This window comes from Myxocyprinus asiaticus, chromosome 36 (assembly GCF_019703515.2).
Source record: "Myxocyprinus asiaticus isolate MX2 ecotype Aquarium Trade chromosome 36, UBuf_Myxa_2, whole genome shotgun sequence".
Classification (NCBI taxonomy): Eukaryota; Metazoa; Chordata; class Actinopteri; order Cypriniformes; family Catostomidae; genus Myxocyprinus; species Myxocyprinus asiaticus.
This window is the reverse complement of record NC_059379.1, coordinates 3,873,055-3,891,440: the sequence shown is the minus strand read 5'-3', so window position 1 is coordinate 3,891,440 and position 18,386 is coordinate 3,873,055. Positions and strand designations below refer to the sequence as shown.

Below are 18,386 nucleotides of genomic sequence, written 5' to 3'. Positions count from 1 at the left end.
ATATGTAAATGTGGGAGCTTTTCTCATAATGGTTAGTTCACCCAAAAATGAAAATTCTGCCATAATTTACATACCTAACGTCATTCCAACTCCATTGCCAACCCCTTTCTCTCTTTTCCATACAGTGCATACATAGTGACCAGGATTGGTGAAGTTCAGGAAAGGACAAAACCAAAAGCACTGTTAAATTAGTCTAAATGACTTATACACTATATATTGCAAGTGTCCCAAATTTGTTATTTTTTAGTGAAAAAAATCAGGAAGTTCAGATTACGTTAGTAGCACTAATTCATGTTTTAAAGGATCTTTCCAAGAGTGATCAGCTATGAAGTACTTGGGAATGCAAATCTCTGCATCTGTGTTGATATGACCTAAAACACACACAAACACACACACACACATGTTGGTGCGGCTATCCTTATGAGGACTCTCCACAGACATGTATTAACATTAAATACATACAAGACTATACATTTACTGTGTAAGTTTTGGGCAGCTGACCCACTGCCTAATCAGTTAATGGCTTAACCGACAGCATGTTTTAAATGAAGGGGACTTTCAAGGAAAATGGTCTCAGAACAGTTTGAAAAGTACCTTATTTTCATTCTACCTTCTGTCATGGCTCCGGTGAGTTTGCCGGTATATTCTGTGTGTTTTGTTATTTTCTCTCCTTCATGTTTTGCAGGCGAAGCTGGCATGCATGATCAGTGTTTCCATGGGAACATTGACTGTTCCCAGGGGAACGCTGATCATGCCACTAATTAGCGTGCTAGCAACACCTGGTTCTCCTCTAATTCACTCCCTACTTAAACCCTTTGTGTTCTCAGTGTCTTTGATAGATTATTATTTGATGTGAAGTAACTTACCTCACACTCTCTGCCTAGTTAATCCCGTCTCATGTATCTGTTTGGTTGCCCATCTCTGCCTGCGTGTCAGGAGTGTGGTTACCTTCCAGCTTGCTGTACACTTGTTCTCTGCACTCACGAATCTTCAACTAAGGATTCCTCGTCTCTGCCCGCGTGTCGGGAATGTGATTACCTTCAAATCTGCTGGCCATTATTCTCTGCACCTCACTGCGCTTCTACGGATCTGCTCCTGACTTCCACAATGCACACACTCGTCTTTGGACACACTTTTCACAGATCTGCCCATTGCGCGATTATGGCGCACACTCATTCACAAGACTCTTTGCCTCTACTGCAGCCGGTGCCAGGATCTCCAATCTTCGCCAGCACAGTTAACATGATCATTTATTGTAAATAAATCATCTGAACTGTTCCTCTGCTTTTGGGTTCTTTTGTCTCGCTCTCTGACACCTTCGCATAGAGCATCAGAAGGCAGGCAGCATTTCTGAGATTTTTTTATTTTTTTGATGCAGCCATTGTGAACATACACTAGGATTCAGACATAGCCTAGTACACGAAAACCTGAAGTTTGTCAAGTTGTGCCCCTATGCAAACCTATTAAAAGCATATATGGTCTCCAGAAAGAGACAACATTGATCGCAGATGTGCATTTTGAATCATTTTGTAAGGGTTAAGCCCAGCAAACACACAGTAGGCTATCAAATATTACGATTACATGGTGATTCAAAATCAAATCTCCACTAGCTAACTATCTAGTAACTAATCTTACAGTGAAGTTTACATGAGGGAATAAACACGTAAAAATACAAACCCATTAAAAATACAAAATAGGCGCGAATTGCCTCAACACTCACCTTTCTGAGCCATTCCGAAAGTGGTTCACAAGAACCAGTATGGAGTCCTTGCTGTTAATTTCACACAAATACTGGCTGAAAAAAAATGTCAATTTCTGAATGTTGAAGTTTAGAGAAATGAAGTTTACATCGAAAAATATATCCACTCTCTAGTGGCCACACAGTGAAGCCTGAGGCAACTGGGAAGCCTAACATATTGTGAGAACTCCTTAAACATGAAATAATCGATGACTTTTTTTTATAGAACTCTCCTGTCATTGGTCAGTTTTTTACATGCTCAATTTGACTGTATTTGGATTTACAGTAAATCAAAAATGCTGTATTTTAATACTCTTAGAGTATATTTACCCACAATGCAACTGTAAACTATAGTAGCATACTGTTATCACTCCACAGTAGTAAACTGTTCATAATGTCACAGTCAAATACTGCCCGATTTACAAAAATTGCTAACAGTGTAGCCTGTATGGCTCTTTGAACTTACTGAAATAATTTGGCGAAGTGATATGGAACCGTTATGCGGTCAAGGCCTGGAACTACTTCATAGCAGTGCGTTTACTGGAAAATAAGCATACCTTAGAATGTCCGTCAACCAATCAGAATCAAGCATTCAACAGACCTGTGGTATAAATGTGTGTGTGTGTATATATACACTATATTGCCAAAAGTATTCGCTCATCTGCCTTTAGACGCATATGAACTTAAGTGACATCCCATTCTTAATCCATAGGGTTTAATATGACGTCGGCCCACCCTTTGCAGCTATAACAGCTTCAACTCTTCTGGGAAGGCTTTCCACAAGGTTTAGGAGCATGTTTATGGGAATTTTTGACCATTCTTCCAGAAGCGCATTTGTGAGGTCAGACACTGATGTTGGACGAGAAGGCCTGGCTCGAAATCTTCACTCTAATTCATCCCAAAGGTGCTCTATCGGGTTGAGGTCAGGACTCTGTGCAGGCCAGTCAAGTTCTTCCACACCAAACTCGCTCATCCATGTCTTAATGGACCTTGCTTTGTGCACTGGTGTGCAGTCATGTTGGAACAGGAAGGGGCCATCCCCAAACTATTCCCACAAAGTTGGGAGCATGGAATTGTCTAAAATCTCTTGGTATGCTGAAGCATTCAGAGTTCCTTTCACTGGAACTAAGGGGCCAAGCCCAGCTCCTGAAAAACAACCCCACACCATAATCCCCCCTCCACCAAACTTCACAGTTGGCACAATGCAGTCAGACAAGTACCGTTCTCCTGGCAACTGCCAAACCCAGACTCGTCCATCAGATTGCCAGATGGAGAAGCGTGATTTGTCACTCCAAAGAACGCGTCTCCACTGCTCTAGAGTCCAGTGGCGGCGTGCTTTACACCACTACATCCGACACTTTGCCTTGCACTTGGTGATGTATGGCTTGGATGCAGCTGCTCGGCCATGGAAACCCATTCCATGAAGCTCTGTATGCACTGTTCTTGAGCTAATCTGAAGGCCACATGAACTTTGGAGGTCTGTAGCGATTGACTCTGCAGAAAGTTGGCGACCTCTGCGCACTATGCGCCTCAGCATCCGCTGACTCCACTCTGTCATTTTACGTGGCCTACCACTTCGTGGCTGATTTGTTGTCATTCCCAATTGCTTCCACTTTGTTATAATACCACTGACAGTTGACTGTGGAATATTTAGTAGCGAGGAAATTTCACGACTGGACTTGTTGCACAGGTGGCATCCTATCACAGTACCACGCTGGAATTCACTGAGCTCCTGAGAGTGGCCCATTCTTTCACAAATGTTTGTAGAAGCAGTCTGCATGCCTAGGTGCTTCATTTTATACACCTGTGGCCATGGAAGTGATTGGAACACCTGAATTCAATTATTTGGATGGGTGAGCGAATACTTTTGGCAATATAGTGTATATATATATATATATATATATATATATACACACACACACACTTATTATACACTTTCACTGCATCTTTTTCCACACATTGAAAGTGAATGGTGACTGAGGCTAACATTCTGTGTAACATCTCTGTTTTGTTCCACAAAAGAAAATATTCATACAGCTTTGGAAGGGTGATTAAACAATGATATAATCTTTATTTTTGGGTAAACTATCCCTTTAAGTGATACTTTATTTTGCATATATGGATTTGTATACATTGAGGTGATGCTGTTTAAGTGAACATTGTAGATAGGTTCAATCGAGGATTCCCCCTCCAATCACATCAGGGTAACAGACCGCACCACAGAGACCAAACACAATCAGAGTGAAATATGGATTCAATTTAGCCTTCGGCCCCTCCTGTATGAATATGTATCAGCTATTTTCAAATCAGAACAGCACAAAGTGATTCATAGAAAACAGCAATAGAATTTCAATAAAGGAGTACTAAAGTATCTCAGATAAAACCTGCTAGTGACGAGACCTTTATATGGTCTGACATCTGAGACTTTTAGTGTGTAGGTTTGGCCTATAAGCATTGCTTTTTCATTACAATTAATGTTCGTTGTCAATCAAAACTGAAGGCAATACATCACACACTGGCGCACTCAATCTGTCGTGGCAGGACATCATTTCACACAGAGTTACAGCCTGTTATTGATTTTCTAACCAGAGATGTTATTTCAGCACATACTGTAAATGACACTGGGTTTGTACTCCTCATTTATTGCACTTCTGGGCTTATAAATTGCTTAAGCAAATGTAATCATCTTTTTCAGCAAGGAATCAGTTTTATTATCTGTGATCTACCACATATAATCTGAGCCTCAGACTGCAAACACAGTCCGTTTGCTGACCATCTGAATCATCTTTGACGCAGCTTCCGGTAGTCGGGCATACATTTTAATCTTTAATGTGTAGTTTCCAGAGTATGCTGTAATAGAGGGAGTTTTTCAAAGTCTCCATTTTTGATGAAGGAAAACGCCATTCCAGTGTGGATAAGAGATGCAAATGTAGACAAAATGAATGCATTTTTAATTGAATATTTATTAGTAATCTGTTTTCATTTAAAAACAGTTTTCAGTAGAAAAACTATCGTTTTCTAGAGAGCGTTTTCTGTTTTCAGTTTTCTAACGTCATTGATTTCCAAAGTATAACGTAGTTATAAAGTAAAACGGCTAGTGGGCTAAAGCACAGAACTGGTAAGCAGAAGGATGCCGGTTCGATCCCCACAGTCACCACCATTGTGCCCTTGAGCAAGGCACTTAACTCCAGGTTACTCTGGGGGGATTTTCCCTGTAATAATGATGGCAGATGCTTTTATCATTTTGGATAAAATCATCTGCCAAATGCATAAATGTAAATGTTTAAGGTCCTGCCACAGCATCTCAATCGGGTTCAAGTCAGGACTTTGACTAGGCCACTCCAAAACTTTAATTTTGCTTCTTTTGAGGCATTCAGAGGTGGACTTACTCCTATGCTTTGGATCACTGTCTTGCTGCAGAATCCAGTTGCGCTTGAGCTTCAACTCACAGACTGATGACCGGATGTTCTCCTTTAAGATTTTCTGGTAGAGAGCAGAATTCATGTTTCCCTCAGTTATTGCAAGTCGCCCTGGCCCTGAAGTAGCAAAGCATCCCCACACCATCACACTACCACCACCATGCTTGACCGTAGGTATGATGATCTTTTTGTGGAATTCTGTGTTTGATTACGCCAGATGTAACGGGACCCCTGTCTTCCAAACAGTCCCACTTTCGACTCATCAGTCCACAGAACATTCTCTCAAAAGTGTTGAGCGTCATCAAGGTGTGTGATGCTCAAATTCAGACGAGCCTTAATGTACTTCTGGGTTAGCAGTGGTTTTCGCCTTGCCACTCTTCCATGGATGGCATTTTTGGCCAGTGTCTTTCTGATAGTGGAGTCATGAACAGTGACGTTTATTGATGCGAGAGAGGCCTGCAGTTCCTTGGATGTTGTCCTTGTCATCTTCCTGGAAGAGTATTTTTGAAACAGAGTATGAGTCCAGTATTTATTTATTTTTTTGGCTGTTTAAAAGAAACAGTGATGCCCAGTTTGCGAATGAATAATTCTTTTGAGTCTGTTCTTTTCATGGAATTGGCCAAATGGGCTTGCAAAACGGTCTGAATAGATTAGTGATTAAGTACAATTCGTTCTGACCGCTCTCTTGCTGAATAATTTGGAGCAGTTTCTTACACAGTAAAACAGTATTGGGATATTTATGAACAGAGAACAAACAGCATTGGATAAAGTGGAAATTTACCTACAGTCAACTGAAAAAAAAGGCTGTCTTTCTGAGAGGTAACTGAGTAAATTCAGCTTGTGCTGTCATGAGAACAAGGGGCTGTTCAAACTGAACGTCTTTTTGCATCTACTCGTGCTGTTTTTCAATCATTTTCCATGTAAACATTCGCTAGATGGATGTCTTTTGACAACTGTCACTTTTCACTGTGTGTTTAGCATCTATCATGGGAGCGCTGCATTTTCAACTGATGAAAACATGTCTCGAGACACATGCGTTCTGCTCTATTCGTTGTGGTGCATTTTGCTTTTTTAGTGCGAGAACACGTTTGTTCTGAACGGTTACTGGAAGAAATGCTTTAGCCAATAGTTACATGAACTCTACTCATACTTGTGAAAATAAAAGATTCTTCTCTCAAAGTCACCACAACTGAATGCTTTGGTGTTGTTTTTGTAAAAAATAAAAATGTCTCAGGAGGGCATGCCACCGGACCCCCTTAGATAAAAAGTTGTATTAGGCATATTTCTGTGCGTACCCTCAGATGAAATCCTGCAGGCGCCCATGTGCCTAATGATCTTGTTTTCTAAAGAATGCGGTAATAGAGAGCATTTTCGAAAGTCTCCGTTTTTGATGGAGGAAAATGTTATTCCAATGTGGTTGAGAGGCATAAACGTAGCAAAATCAATGTGTTTCAACAAAATGCGTAATAATGTGGACGTTACCATGTTGTAAATAGGCCCCAAAACCGATTAAGTCAGGTAAAAAAAAAGTTAGAATGCAACTTTACCTTTCAAAGTGAATCTTCAGCAGGATTTAATGAAGACGTTACTACCCTAGTGTACCGTGGGAAAGTGTGTGGCTTAGCGGGGGCTTTTAGTGTCATGATGTGTCTCTCTGTTGTAGTGGGACGTTTCTGAAATTATTCATCTCGTTCTCGCCAATGACAGTATCACACATTGCTGTTCCCAGTGATCTAGTAATACTACTCTATCTATCTCTCTGTCCGTCCATCTGTCAGTCTACAGTATAAATATATAACCTTAAAGTGCACTTTTAAGCAACAGATTTGCAATAATCAAATGAGTCATTTTACAAATACATACATTTTGAGTTTATTCATAAGTCAGTAGTGAATTTGGAGCAGTCAATGTTATTGATATGCATGATCTTGCGATTATGTGGTTTATATGCTTGACTGGTACAATAACATTTAGTTGTTTTCACTCCAAATAAGAAAGAAAAAATGACAGCATGACATAAAATCAATATACTTTTAAGAATACCTTTTACTGTCCCTCCCAAGTTCAATAAGCCTCTTTTCGATAAAAATGCCAATTGTTTAAATGCATCGCGAATACAAAAAAGATAAAATTAACTTCTTAAGAAACAAATACAAATAAAATCATATATACAAACCCCTGTACATCAATGTGTATATATTGAGGATAAAAAGATCATGTAAAAATGACAAAAAGGGGATTATGCAACAAACCAAGTAGCTTGCGTTGGTCTTGTGTCACCCAAAAATTTAAATTCTGTCATCATTTACACACCCTCATGTTATTCCAAATCCGTATGACTATTTCTTCTGCGACCAAACCTTTTCATTGTGTTCGACAGAAGAAAGCAAGTCATACAGGTTTGGAACAACATAAGTGGGTGAGTAAAGGATGAATTTTCATTTTTGGGTGAACTAACCCTTTATAAATGTTGATAAATAACATCTCCTAATCATATTCCCACCCAACGGCCAAATCTCTATCCATCGTCAAGTGTAATTTCATAAGTATAATGTGCTCCCTCTGCCAAAAATACTCAGAATTCCCAGACTCCAGTTACACTGCATCTATATATGCTCGTGTCTGGCGAGGAGTGATACGAAATAAACTGTGTTTCGCAGCATGTTTTATCAATTGTGTTGACGCTTTGAGGAGTGATCCGGCAGTGGACAGCTTCCTCTGAACACAGAATAATCAGCTGTTATAGAGGAGCCGAGGTGATGTATTCATCACGTCTGCTGTCAGGGATGTTGACAGAAAATCATTGGAAGAGGGGAGCGACACTGATGTCTCCATTTGCCGAAGGTGTCTTCTCGCTTACTGGATGATTCCCGAGTCGATGGAGGTCTGCTTCCGAGTGGTCTTTGGAGGAGGAGGAGGAGGGGTTTTGCTCGGTAAGGGGGGTGGGAGGTGCTGGAACAGTAAAGAAAACATAAAGACTAAACATAAAGAGGTATAAAGATTTTAAAACAATGAGTGATTACCAGGTTCTTCATTATACATCTGATGAGCATGCAATAAAATGTTTAATGAAAAGGTCTGTAAATGTCTTTGATGGATGGGCGTGGATATACCCGCTGGTGTGGCGGTGGTGGAGGGGGTGTGGTTGGACTGGCCAGGTCTGAGTTGTCCATCAGGTTTCCATAGTCACCCATGCTGCTTTTGACAGGAAGTGGGGGTGGAGTTTCGCCCTTATCTCCATAACTCGTCCCATTAAGTTCTAGATCTGCAAACAACCAACAAAGTTATCATACATGGCATACATCAAAAGTAATTCTGTACTACAAACAGCTGGGATTAAGTCATAAAGCACATTCAAAAGCAAAGTTTAGATTTTTGAAGGCTTATTACTGTGTTATTACACATTAATATACATGTTATAAACACATAGGTGCAAAATGAAACCACTGTTTGCCGCTTGAGGAGGCCTGTGCATTCTTTCCTATGGGAAAAGTAGACCAAAGTAGACCTCTAGCATCTGAAAGAGTTAAATTGAAATCTCAGCACAGAGATGATGACATGTAGTGTAAACTCTGAAATCAGACAGTCTGCTGAACCCATGGGAGAGCGAATGCCCAGCAAACCCTGAATCCATTATGGATCTTCACACACAGTGAGTGGGAGACAAGAGCAGACATGCTTTATTTGAGTTATTTAACTCCTCTGCACTCTCCTAGAGCTCAGTGTTTCACATCAGAACATTATATTTGTGTGTCATCACACTAAGGCATGATAAGTGTGTGTAATGGGCATTCTAGTTCACTTCGGCCTAATTTAATCATGGAAAGATCAGGACATTTTCAAATAGGGATTTCTAATGTTCAAAATGTCATGGAAATTAATACAACTCCTTAAAAAGTCATGAAAGTTCATAGTGATTTTTTTTCTACTTATGTTCAGGTCTAAAATCTTTCATCCAGGCTCTGGCACTTCTGGGTTCTTTTGGCACCCCAGCAAAGAACTGCTTTCAATGGGCACTTTCGAAAAAAAGTGTTGTTTGTGGGGTTGAAATATCCTGTTTCCGAAAGATTTTTGGAGATTTGAGCTTCTTTTTTTATCCCCTTTTCTCCCAATTTGGAATGCCCAATTCCCACTACTTAGTAGGTCCTCGTGGTGGCGCGGTTACTCACCTCAATCTGGGTGACGGAGGACAAGTCTCAGTTGCCTCCGCTTCTGAGACCGTCAATCCACGCATCTTATCACGTGGCTCATTGTGCATGACACCGCGGAAACTCCAAGCATGTGGAGGCTTCATGCTACTCTCCACGATCCATGCAAAACTTACCATGTGCCACATTGAGAGCAAGAACCACTAATCACGACCATGAGGACGTTACCCCATGTGACCCAACCCTCCCTAGCAACCGGGCCAATTTAGTTGCTTAAAAGACCTGGCTGAGTCACTCAGCACGCCCTGGATTCGAACTAGCGAATTCTGGAGTGGTAGTCAGCATCAATACTGGCTGAGCTACCCAGGCCCCCGATGATTTGGGCTTCTTTAAATTTCCATAGGATCAGGAAAAACTCAGGATTTGACATACAGTAATTTATGATATTTTAAGGTTCACTGTCAAATGTTATTGTGTCTAAAAAGACCCATGTGCGACGCAGCTGCTGTTGGGAGATTCGATCTTTTCACGAAGTAACCGTACAAACTTCTTTTCCAAAGTGCATCCGCTGTGACAGATCTGAGGCCAAATGATCTAACGACAATCTAAGAATCCATGAAAGATTTAACTGGACGAATAGGACCCCGTCACCACAGCACAGAGAATGTGAAAGGATATGCAAATAGAAATAATGCAATAATTAAAAAATTATGTCTTTGCATTTTTTTTTTGAAAGCCATAAGTAACTTGTTCTGTCGAAACTGTCTGTATGTTATTGCTGTAAAACCAGCTGTATTATTATTATTTACTGCACGTGGACCAATACGTTTAAGTAGTTAAGACGTACACTACATGTCTTATGGTAGTTATAATTTTTTATACCACATTCCTCAGACTTTAGAAGCGTGTTAAACGTGTGAGGATGTGTATTTATTTACCTGTTACATGTCAGACAAAATCACACAGGCATATTGAATCAAGTTAAAGGAATATTCCGGGTTCAATACAAGTTTACCACAACAAATAATTTTGATTTGCTCCTCCTTTTCTTTAAAAAAGCAAAAATCGAGGTTCCAGTGAGGCACTTACAATGGAAGTGATGTTAAAATACTTACTGTTTCAGAAGTATAGCAACAAGACAAACAATATGCATGTAAATATTATTTTAGTGTGATAAAATCGCTTACTAACCTTTTCTGTGTAAAGTTATAGCCAATTGTACAACTTCGATGCCATGACTATGTAACGTCAACAAACCCTAAAATGACTGTCAAAATGTCCATTTAAACAACATTACAGCTCAAATATACATGAGTTGTAACAGAAGAATTAATGTAAGTGCTTTTATAAAATTATAAGCTTCACATTTCTACCTTTAAACCCTCCAAAATTTGGCCCCTTCACTTTCATTGTAAGTGCCTCACTCTAACCTCATTTTTAGCTTTTTTTTAAAGAAAAAGAGGGATGTGTTGAATTTACTTTTTGTGGTAATCAACATTATGCCACAAATGCTGTTGATTGAGCTTAACTTGTACTGAACCTGGAATAATCCTTTAAAAGGGTTTGCTGATAGCACAGAAAGAACATATACCATATTTCTTCAATGCAAACCAAAGATATCCCTTTATAATAACTTTTATTAACATAACCAAACATTATTACATGCTTAAAAGATTATTAAAACTGCAGCGCTGCCCATTTCCACCACTGAAAGCTGCTGCTCAAAAGAACAAGGAAGTGCGTTTTTTTTCTGTAAAATTATTTTTAAAGCTGTAGTGTGCATTTCTGTCCAACTAGCATCAACCAAACAGAACTGCAAAAATAATCATTGTTTTTAAAGATATTCTATAAAACTCCTTTCATCTTCCATTGGTTGGACACACAAAAAGCCCTGCTCCAAACTCACACCACTGGTTGAGCAGCTCAAACAAACAAAGGAATGTTTTGATAGCATCACAGAGCCACTGTGTTACACTTTTAGGTGAAACCAACATATAAATGGCTTGCTTATTGTTGAAGGAATTTTGACAGAAAAAAATGACACATCAGCTTATATAAATGACTGAAACAGCTGTGCTTTATAAAGTGCAAGATCCCTGAAAATGTGAGTTTAATTTTAAATATGTAACATACTGGATCCAGACAGTAAGCTGAATTGTAGTTTGGCTCGGGGGGTGATGGGGGGCGGGACGGTGGGTGCAGTTGAGTTGGCAGGGGGTCCTGGTGACACAGAGAGCCTCTTCTCGCCCAGCAAGTTGATCACCTGACTTTTCGGCCTCTGGGGTCTCAAAGGACTGATCTGAAGACAGAAGAATAAGACAGAAAGGTACAACATTAAGACTGACCTCACCTGAAGGACAAAGATGATGACTGCGAAACTACAAGCAAAGAGAAAATAGGTAATAAATAGCATCAAAAAGCTCCTAAATGATCATGATTATTCCCCGCCCCCCAAAAAAAGCACATAGGCATGAACTTTAAAGTCAGTCCCAGGTGTACATTGACGCGTCCTTAGACAAACTCTTATAATAAATTGCCGACTGACTGACGAATTCAATTGCAAAATGGATTGCTGTGAACTGTAGGCCAATGATAGGCTTACAGTATGTTCAGTAATAGACCTTATTCACGCTAGCGCCATCTTTGATTTTTAATTGGAATGATAACGAGGCTGTGAGGGATCGACTAACCATCTCTTCAATGGCACGAATGATATAAAGCTGTATAAAGCTGCTAGATCACATCTGATTTTCCACAGCTCATGTTGTCTGGAGTTGTTTGTGTACTGAATGTTCTTGGACAGATATTTTATCAATGTTTTGTCTACGGAATGATCCAAAAACACTTTAAACTGCAGGACAGCCCATTGAAGAGACTGTAAGTCTATCCCTCACAGCCTTGTTGTCATTCCTATTAAAGATCAAAGATGGTGCTAGCGTGAATAAGGTCTATATTGAAACAAACAATATATTGCATTCTAAAGCCACTTTTTGTATTGTCTTTTTTAATGCTTAACTTGTGTGCCTAAATAATTGAATGCATTTAATTGTTCTATATTATATATATTCCATTTCTCAATAATATAAAAAAAAACGTAACAGGATTTAGATTGTAGTGCACAAATAGACTGCATTACTTTTAATTTTATGGTGTGGTGTATTTTGAAGTCTTTTTCTGAGCTGAAACATATTCACAACACTCCTTTTGTGTCCCACGGTAAACAAAAGAAAAATTAAATGATTAAGCAATGATGAAATTACAGAATTTTTATTGATTTCAACATTTTAAAGTTTGGTCTTAGTTAAAGTGATGGAATCCTTATAAATTAGTTGAATAAGGTACTAGAAGTCACACAGAACAGAAAGAAACTGCGTTAAATAACTGATGGCATTGAACATTTACAATCGAACAATCGCCAAGGAGACTCCTGTCAAGATTTATAGCGAAAAAGGAGTTATATTTTGGTCTGTTCTCACCCAAAACTGATTGGATTTCTTCAGAAGACAGTTTAAACTATTGGAGTCATATGGATTACTTTTATGCTGACTTCACGTGATATTAGGATCTTCAGAGTTCTGGCACCCATTCACTTACATTGTGAGGACCAACATAGCTGAAATATTCTTCTAAAAATCTTTGTTTGTGTTCAGCAGAAGAAAGAAAGTCACACACATCTGGGATGGCATGAGGGTGAGTAAACGATAATTTAGAGAATTGAATTTTCATTTTGGGGTGAACTGTCCCTTTAAGACAGTTGTTGAGAACCTTGATTTGTTAACTTTGCTCAACAATCCCTTTTTTACAGTGTGTTGGGTTTCCATATATCAGGACTATAAGGAACGCCCATTCAAATTACAGCCATTGAAATGGAAACAAATAGTCTAGAGTGGATTTATACAGAATGGAAAAACCTGTTCATGAATAACTAAACACAAAATATTAAAGTACAGCAATTCAAACAGCTTCAAGTCATTTACATGAGCATACAGGTTTGTCTAATGCATAATTTAAGACAATATTCAATGTGCTTATGAATTATTCCAGTTATAAATGACCATCATTAATAAGAGATCCGTAGAATGTGCTTCACAGGCAGAATACAGGCAAGTTCTGGGTTGCATTCATTGCAGTTCAGAATCATATATTAATTGACACATACATGAAAATATTCTTTGGAATCACAAAAGGCCAGTAATGCCAAAGTAAATGAGTTTTTCATAACGAAAACATGAGAAATTAATCAAGTGCCCAATCACACAGTTTCAGGTCTCTTTTGACAGTTCAACATGAATTGTATAGGCCAGAGCCTTGCGGAAAAGGTGAAGGTCATTATGATGAATTATAACACAAACTGTTCTCTCAAAGGTCCAGGGCAGAGTCATTATGTACTCTAGTTTCCTTTTATTCAGAACAACGAGGTTATAGATTGTGCATTCACAATGCTACATTAGTAAATGAGGTCAACGATGACTCTGAATGGGTCAATTTATTCTTATTACGGGCCTCTTTACATGTGAATGTATTCACACAGCTCTCTCATATTAGGTTTTTAATATTCAAAGAGATTAAAAAGGGCTCAAAGAGTGCCACACACACACACACAAAAAAAAAGAAAAAAAAAAGAAAGAAAGAAAATTGCTTTGGGAGAGACTGACTGAGATTGAAAGCAAGCACTAATATGTAAAACTAGTTGCAACTGCAACAAAACATTTGCCTCATCACTTGGTTTCTATTTTGGCTGTGGTGTGCTGGAAAGCTCATAGAATTATATTTCAGAGCTTCAGCGGAGGTAATAGAATTTTAGTAAAAATAGCTTAAAGGAATATTCCAGGTTCAATACCAGTTAAGCTCAATCAACAGCATTTGTGGGATAATACTGATTACCACAAAAAATTATTTTGACTCGTCCATCCTTTTCTTGAAAAAAAATAAAAAATCTAGAAAGAGGCTACAGTGAGACACTTACAATGAAAGTGAATGGGGGCCAATTTTTGAACGTTAAAATACTCAGTTTCAAAAGTATAGCCACAAGACAAAGGATAGGCTATGCGTGTAGACATGATTTTAGTGTGATAAAATCACTTTCTAACCTCTTCTGTGTAAAGTTATAGCCATTTTACAACTGTGTTGCCATAACGATGTAATGTCAACAAACCCTAAAAGTACTGTAAAAATAACAATATAAACAACTTTACAGTTCAAACAGTTTTAACAGGAAAATTAATGTACAGTAAGTGCTTTAATCAAATTATAAGCTTCATATTTCTGCCTTTAAACCCTACAAAAATTGGCCACATTGACTTCCATTGTAAGTGTGTTAATGTAACCTCCATTTTAGGTTTTTTTTTTTTTTTTTTTTTTTAAGAAAAAGAGGCCGAGACGAAATAATTTTTTGTGGTAATCAACATTATGTCAAATGCTGTTGACTGAGTTTAACTTGTATTGAACCCGGAATATTCCTTTAGATTTCTGTCTTTTTGCTTCTCAACCAAAGCTATTGTTTTTCTTCAAAAGACTTGGAATAGACCATTTCAAGAATGTAAACGGTCCAAACGTATTTCCGGATCATTTCAATAAAGTCTTTTTTAAGGTAAGTCAGTCCACTCGGCGGCCGCCTTTGGAATGATCTTGGGCAGTTTGGGCAGCTATTTTTCTATGTAAAAAAGCGTCATGAAAGTGCAGCTTCTTTCTACTTGAATGGGGAAAGAGTGAAATCTCCAAAACGGTTGGACAACATTACGATAAAAGAACATATTTCAAATCAGCAGTAAAAGGCTCGGAAAGGCATTTATTTAAAATGTCCAAAACAAAGGGGAATCTGGGGCCTTGTGGCTGGGTGCTGGTGGCTGCGACAAGCTCCACACTTTGGTCTGAGGCAAGTAGAACGGCAGCTTTGCCCGAGCATCCCGGCTTCCCTGGGCCTTGGCACTTGAGGGGAATAGCGGCCCAGCATCTTGGCCCATTGGCTGCGACGAGTGCTCCAATCACTGGCGTCGCATCTTACTCGCGCCGGAGATCCAGGGTCCAGGTCCGGCGATGCATCTAACTCATACTGGACCCTCCCCGCTCCATTCCTGAACCTGTGAAGACGCCAAAAGGTAGAGACCGGTGTTCCGAGCAGAGGCGCGCTCGGTGTTTATTGGCTGCAGTGATGAGGCTCTTCATTGGGTTTCGGTGAGCCCAGTCACATGCCGCCAAATGGGGAAAAGTTACCACTGGCAACGATGATCCACGGGAGGGGCGTGTCATTCCATCACAACTGGTATAATTAATTGTGCGTCTTTAACTCAGATTATGCTAAAAGGCAATTTTACCATCTTGTATAGCTAATGTGCATGTGCGTTCTCAAGTTGATTGACAGGCGAATTCTGTATCTAAAAGGTGATTGGCTATTCTACCAGTAAGGTGGGACTTCCTTTCTACATCCGTTGACCGTTGGGTGTTTTGACAAGCAAGAAATGTTCATGGAACAATGATGTCACCAATGAACAGTCCTTGAAACGGTCTATACAGTGATCATTTTTAATTCCATTTGTCAAAATTATCACATATAATATAAGTTGATATTGCTTTAGTTTTATGGGTAAGAGGAAATAAATTCTCAATATAATTATTTAGATTGAAAATGTATGCTAATGAATTTATTAAATTGAAGTATTTGATGTACAGTAAAAGAATGAATCAAGATATATTTGAAATTCGGTTAGAAAAAAACAATTGCCTTCTTAATTCCAGGGTGCAAATATTGTCCCTTCATTGAAAAGAACATTTCTGGCACAGGTTAAAATAGTTAATCAGTGGTTGTGTATGGATTTTGAAATGTCTGTGTTTATGAGGGCACTCACAGTCTCTGACAGTATAACGGCCTCATTGGACTGCAGGGGAAAATCAGTGGCCTTCAGCTCTTTTTCGAAAATCTCCTGATGTTTACTGTTCCGTTTCTCCTTCCTTTTCTCCTTCTCAGGTTCGTCTCGGTCCAACTTGTCCTGAGACTTACTATGTAGCTTCTTTGGTAAGAGAGGCTCCAAGGCAAATCTATTAGATGAAAAAGAGAAAACGAATCAAATAAAGAGAGAATAAGAAATGGAGGCAAACAATTGTTGGATAAGATGAATGGACTGTTTAATATCAGAGACTTCTTATGAAGTCTTGAGCAAATATTAACACAGTTGACATATAGCTCCAACTTTCAACTAAACGGCATGTTTCTGGTGTACAGTCTCAGCTGTCATGGCACCAGCTGTATTAGCTAATTGAAAATGCTATTCTTATTTGCACTACCTATTGGAAAGTTCAATGCAACATTGTATTTTCATGATACTTCGGGATCAACTTTGGAAACTCCAGAAACTGTGTAGTGTCACCAAAAATTATTTGGACACTTAAATAACACTTGAAAACGTATGAATGAGATTATATTACATGACAAAATATCAAACCAAGTGGCATCTGCATACAAATAATGCCTTTCTAAGGACTAACTTGACTTGACTGAGTCATTTTTACAATGAGGCTAATTTTAACCACTCAAAGTGATTTTAAGTGGATGTAAGAAGTCAGTTATTTGTTGTTTTATCATTTGAAACTTTATGTGAAATGTTTTGCTTTGTGTTTGTACTATATTTCTTTTAAAATAAATGACACTTGGTTTGATATTTTGATATCTAATGTAATAACATTTATACATTTTTAAGTTTTTGGCCTGCTTGGATTGTTTTATCAAATATATATATATATATATATATATATATATATATATATATATATATATATATATATATATATATATATAAGATGTTTTTTTGCTTAAAAAGTGTGTTTGTACTATATTTATTTAAAATAAATAACACTTGAGTTGATAGTTTGGATTTCAGACCCAAAGCGCAGTACAAACCAATTGACCAGTTTCTTTAAAATGCAGTGATGCTTGCTAAAAATCATACATCATCCATGCAAACACAGTCCTGTAAAAGTGAAAATCCACATTAAAGTGTACTGAAACTGCTGACCTGCCCAACAAAAACACTCATGGGCAGTTTTGTAAAGAGGTTTGCAACAAAAAAGAAGCAAGAATCTCTCGTAATCAGACTTTCTGCGGCCCAGCGGCAGCTCGAGCGAATCAAAGCACTTTAATGAGATGGATTAGCTAATGAAATGAGAACGCTTGTGAAGTTCTGCCCTTCACAATTAAATACCAAAAGAGGGCATCTCTGATTGCATCGCTCCCTTCAAACATAGGCCAATTAATCCTTAAGGCTGGCATATGTGTGCCCGACATGCTGGGCTGGCACCAGCCTCTCACTGCACCAGGGTAAAGAGGGATAGAAGAAACAGACGAAGCCAGAACACATCTGATTTTATTACAGTTATACAAGTTGCGTACGATTCGGCATGTGAGCCAAAAGTGTCACAGAAGCACCACAAAATGATGTGGTTGTTTCAGCAATTGTGTTTTTCATCTCACTGCTTTTTATGACTCTATCGGATAGGTTTAGGTTTTAAGTTTAGGGTAGGGAGGCAGGTTTTGTTGATTTGAAACTTGATTAAGAATTTACCTCATATATCTGTTAAGGAGAAATTTTAACTCGCTTTTAGCACCACTTAGTGGACATTACACCTTGATGCTTGAAAGAACCACTTAAAATAATTTTGCAAAAATGTCGCCACATTGACATCATTTTCATTAGCTCAGGCTGTAATTTCCATGACATTTCCACACCTGGAAAAGACCATTTAAAAATTCTGATAATTTCAGGTTTTTCAGGACCGTGGGATCTTATAGTTGCCAAGCAACATTGCAACTTGGCACTTAATTTGTGTATAATTCATGCAGTCACTGGTATATTAAGGCTCCGTCCACACTTATATGCTTCCATTTGAAAAGCATTAATTCCACAGTTTATGCCTCTTATACACACTTGAATGGTGTTTTCCTCCACAGAAAACAAAGATTTTAGAAAACGCTCTCCATTATCGAATAATTTTAGAAAACAATGACGTTAGTAAACTGAAAACTGAGCTTTCAAATGAAAATGGTTAGTATGGATGTGGTCTGACTGTCATTTTACAACAGCTTAAAAC

At 38.6% G+C, this 18,386-nt stretch overlaps 1 protein-coding gene across 1 annotated transcript in view; it reads right to left on the bottom strand.

Moving 5' to 3' along the window:
- Positions 1-7,023: 7,023 nt before the first annotated feature.
- LOC127427334 (dedicator of cytokinesis protein 1-like) overlaps positions 7,024-18,386 on the bottom strand; it is a 321,969-nt gene continuing 310,606 nt past the window's right edge. Inside the window, exons 49-52 of the mRNA XM_051674887.1 lie at positions 16,151-16,340; positions 11,439-11,604; positions 8,271-8,422; positions 7,024-8,109 (exon numbers count right to left, since the gene is read on the bottom strand). Of these exons, the coding sequence (XP_051530847.1) occupies positions 8,014-8,109; positions 8,271-8,422; positions 11,439-11,604; positions 16,151-16,340 (604 nt within the window). The 3' untranslated portion in view covers positions 7,024-8,013. The remainder of the gene's footprint in view (positions 8,110-8,270; positions 8,423-11,438; positions 11,605-16,150; positions 16,341-18,386) is intronic.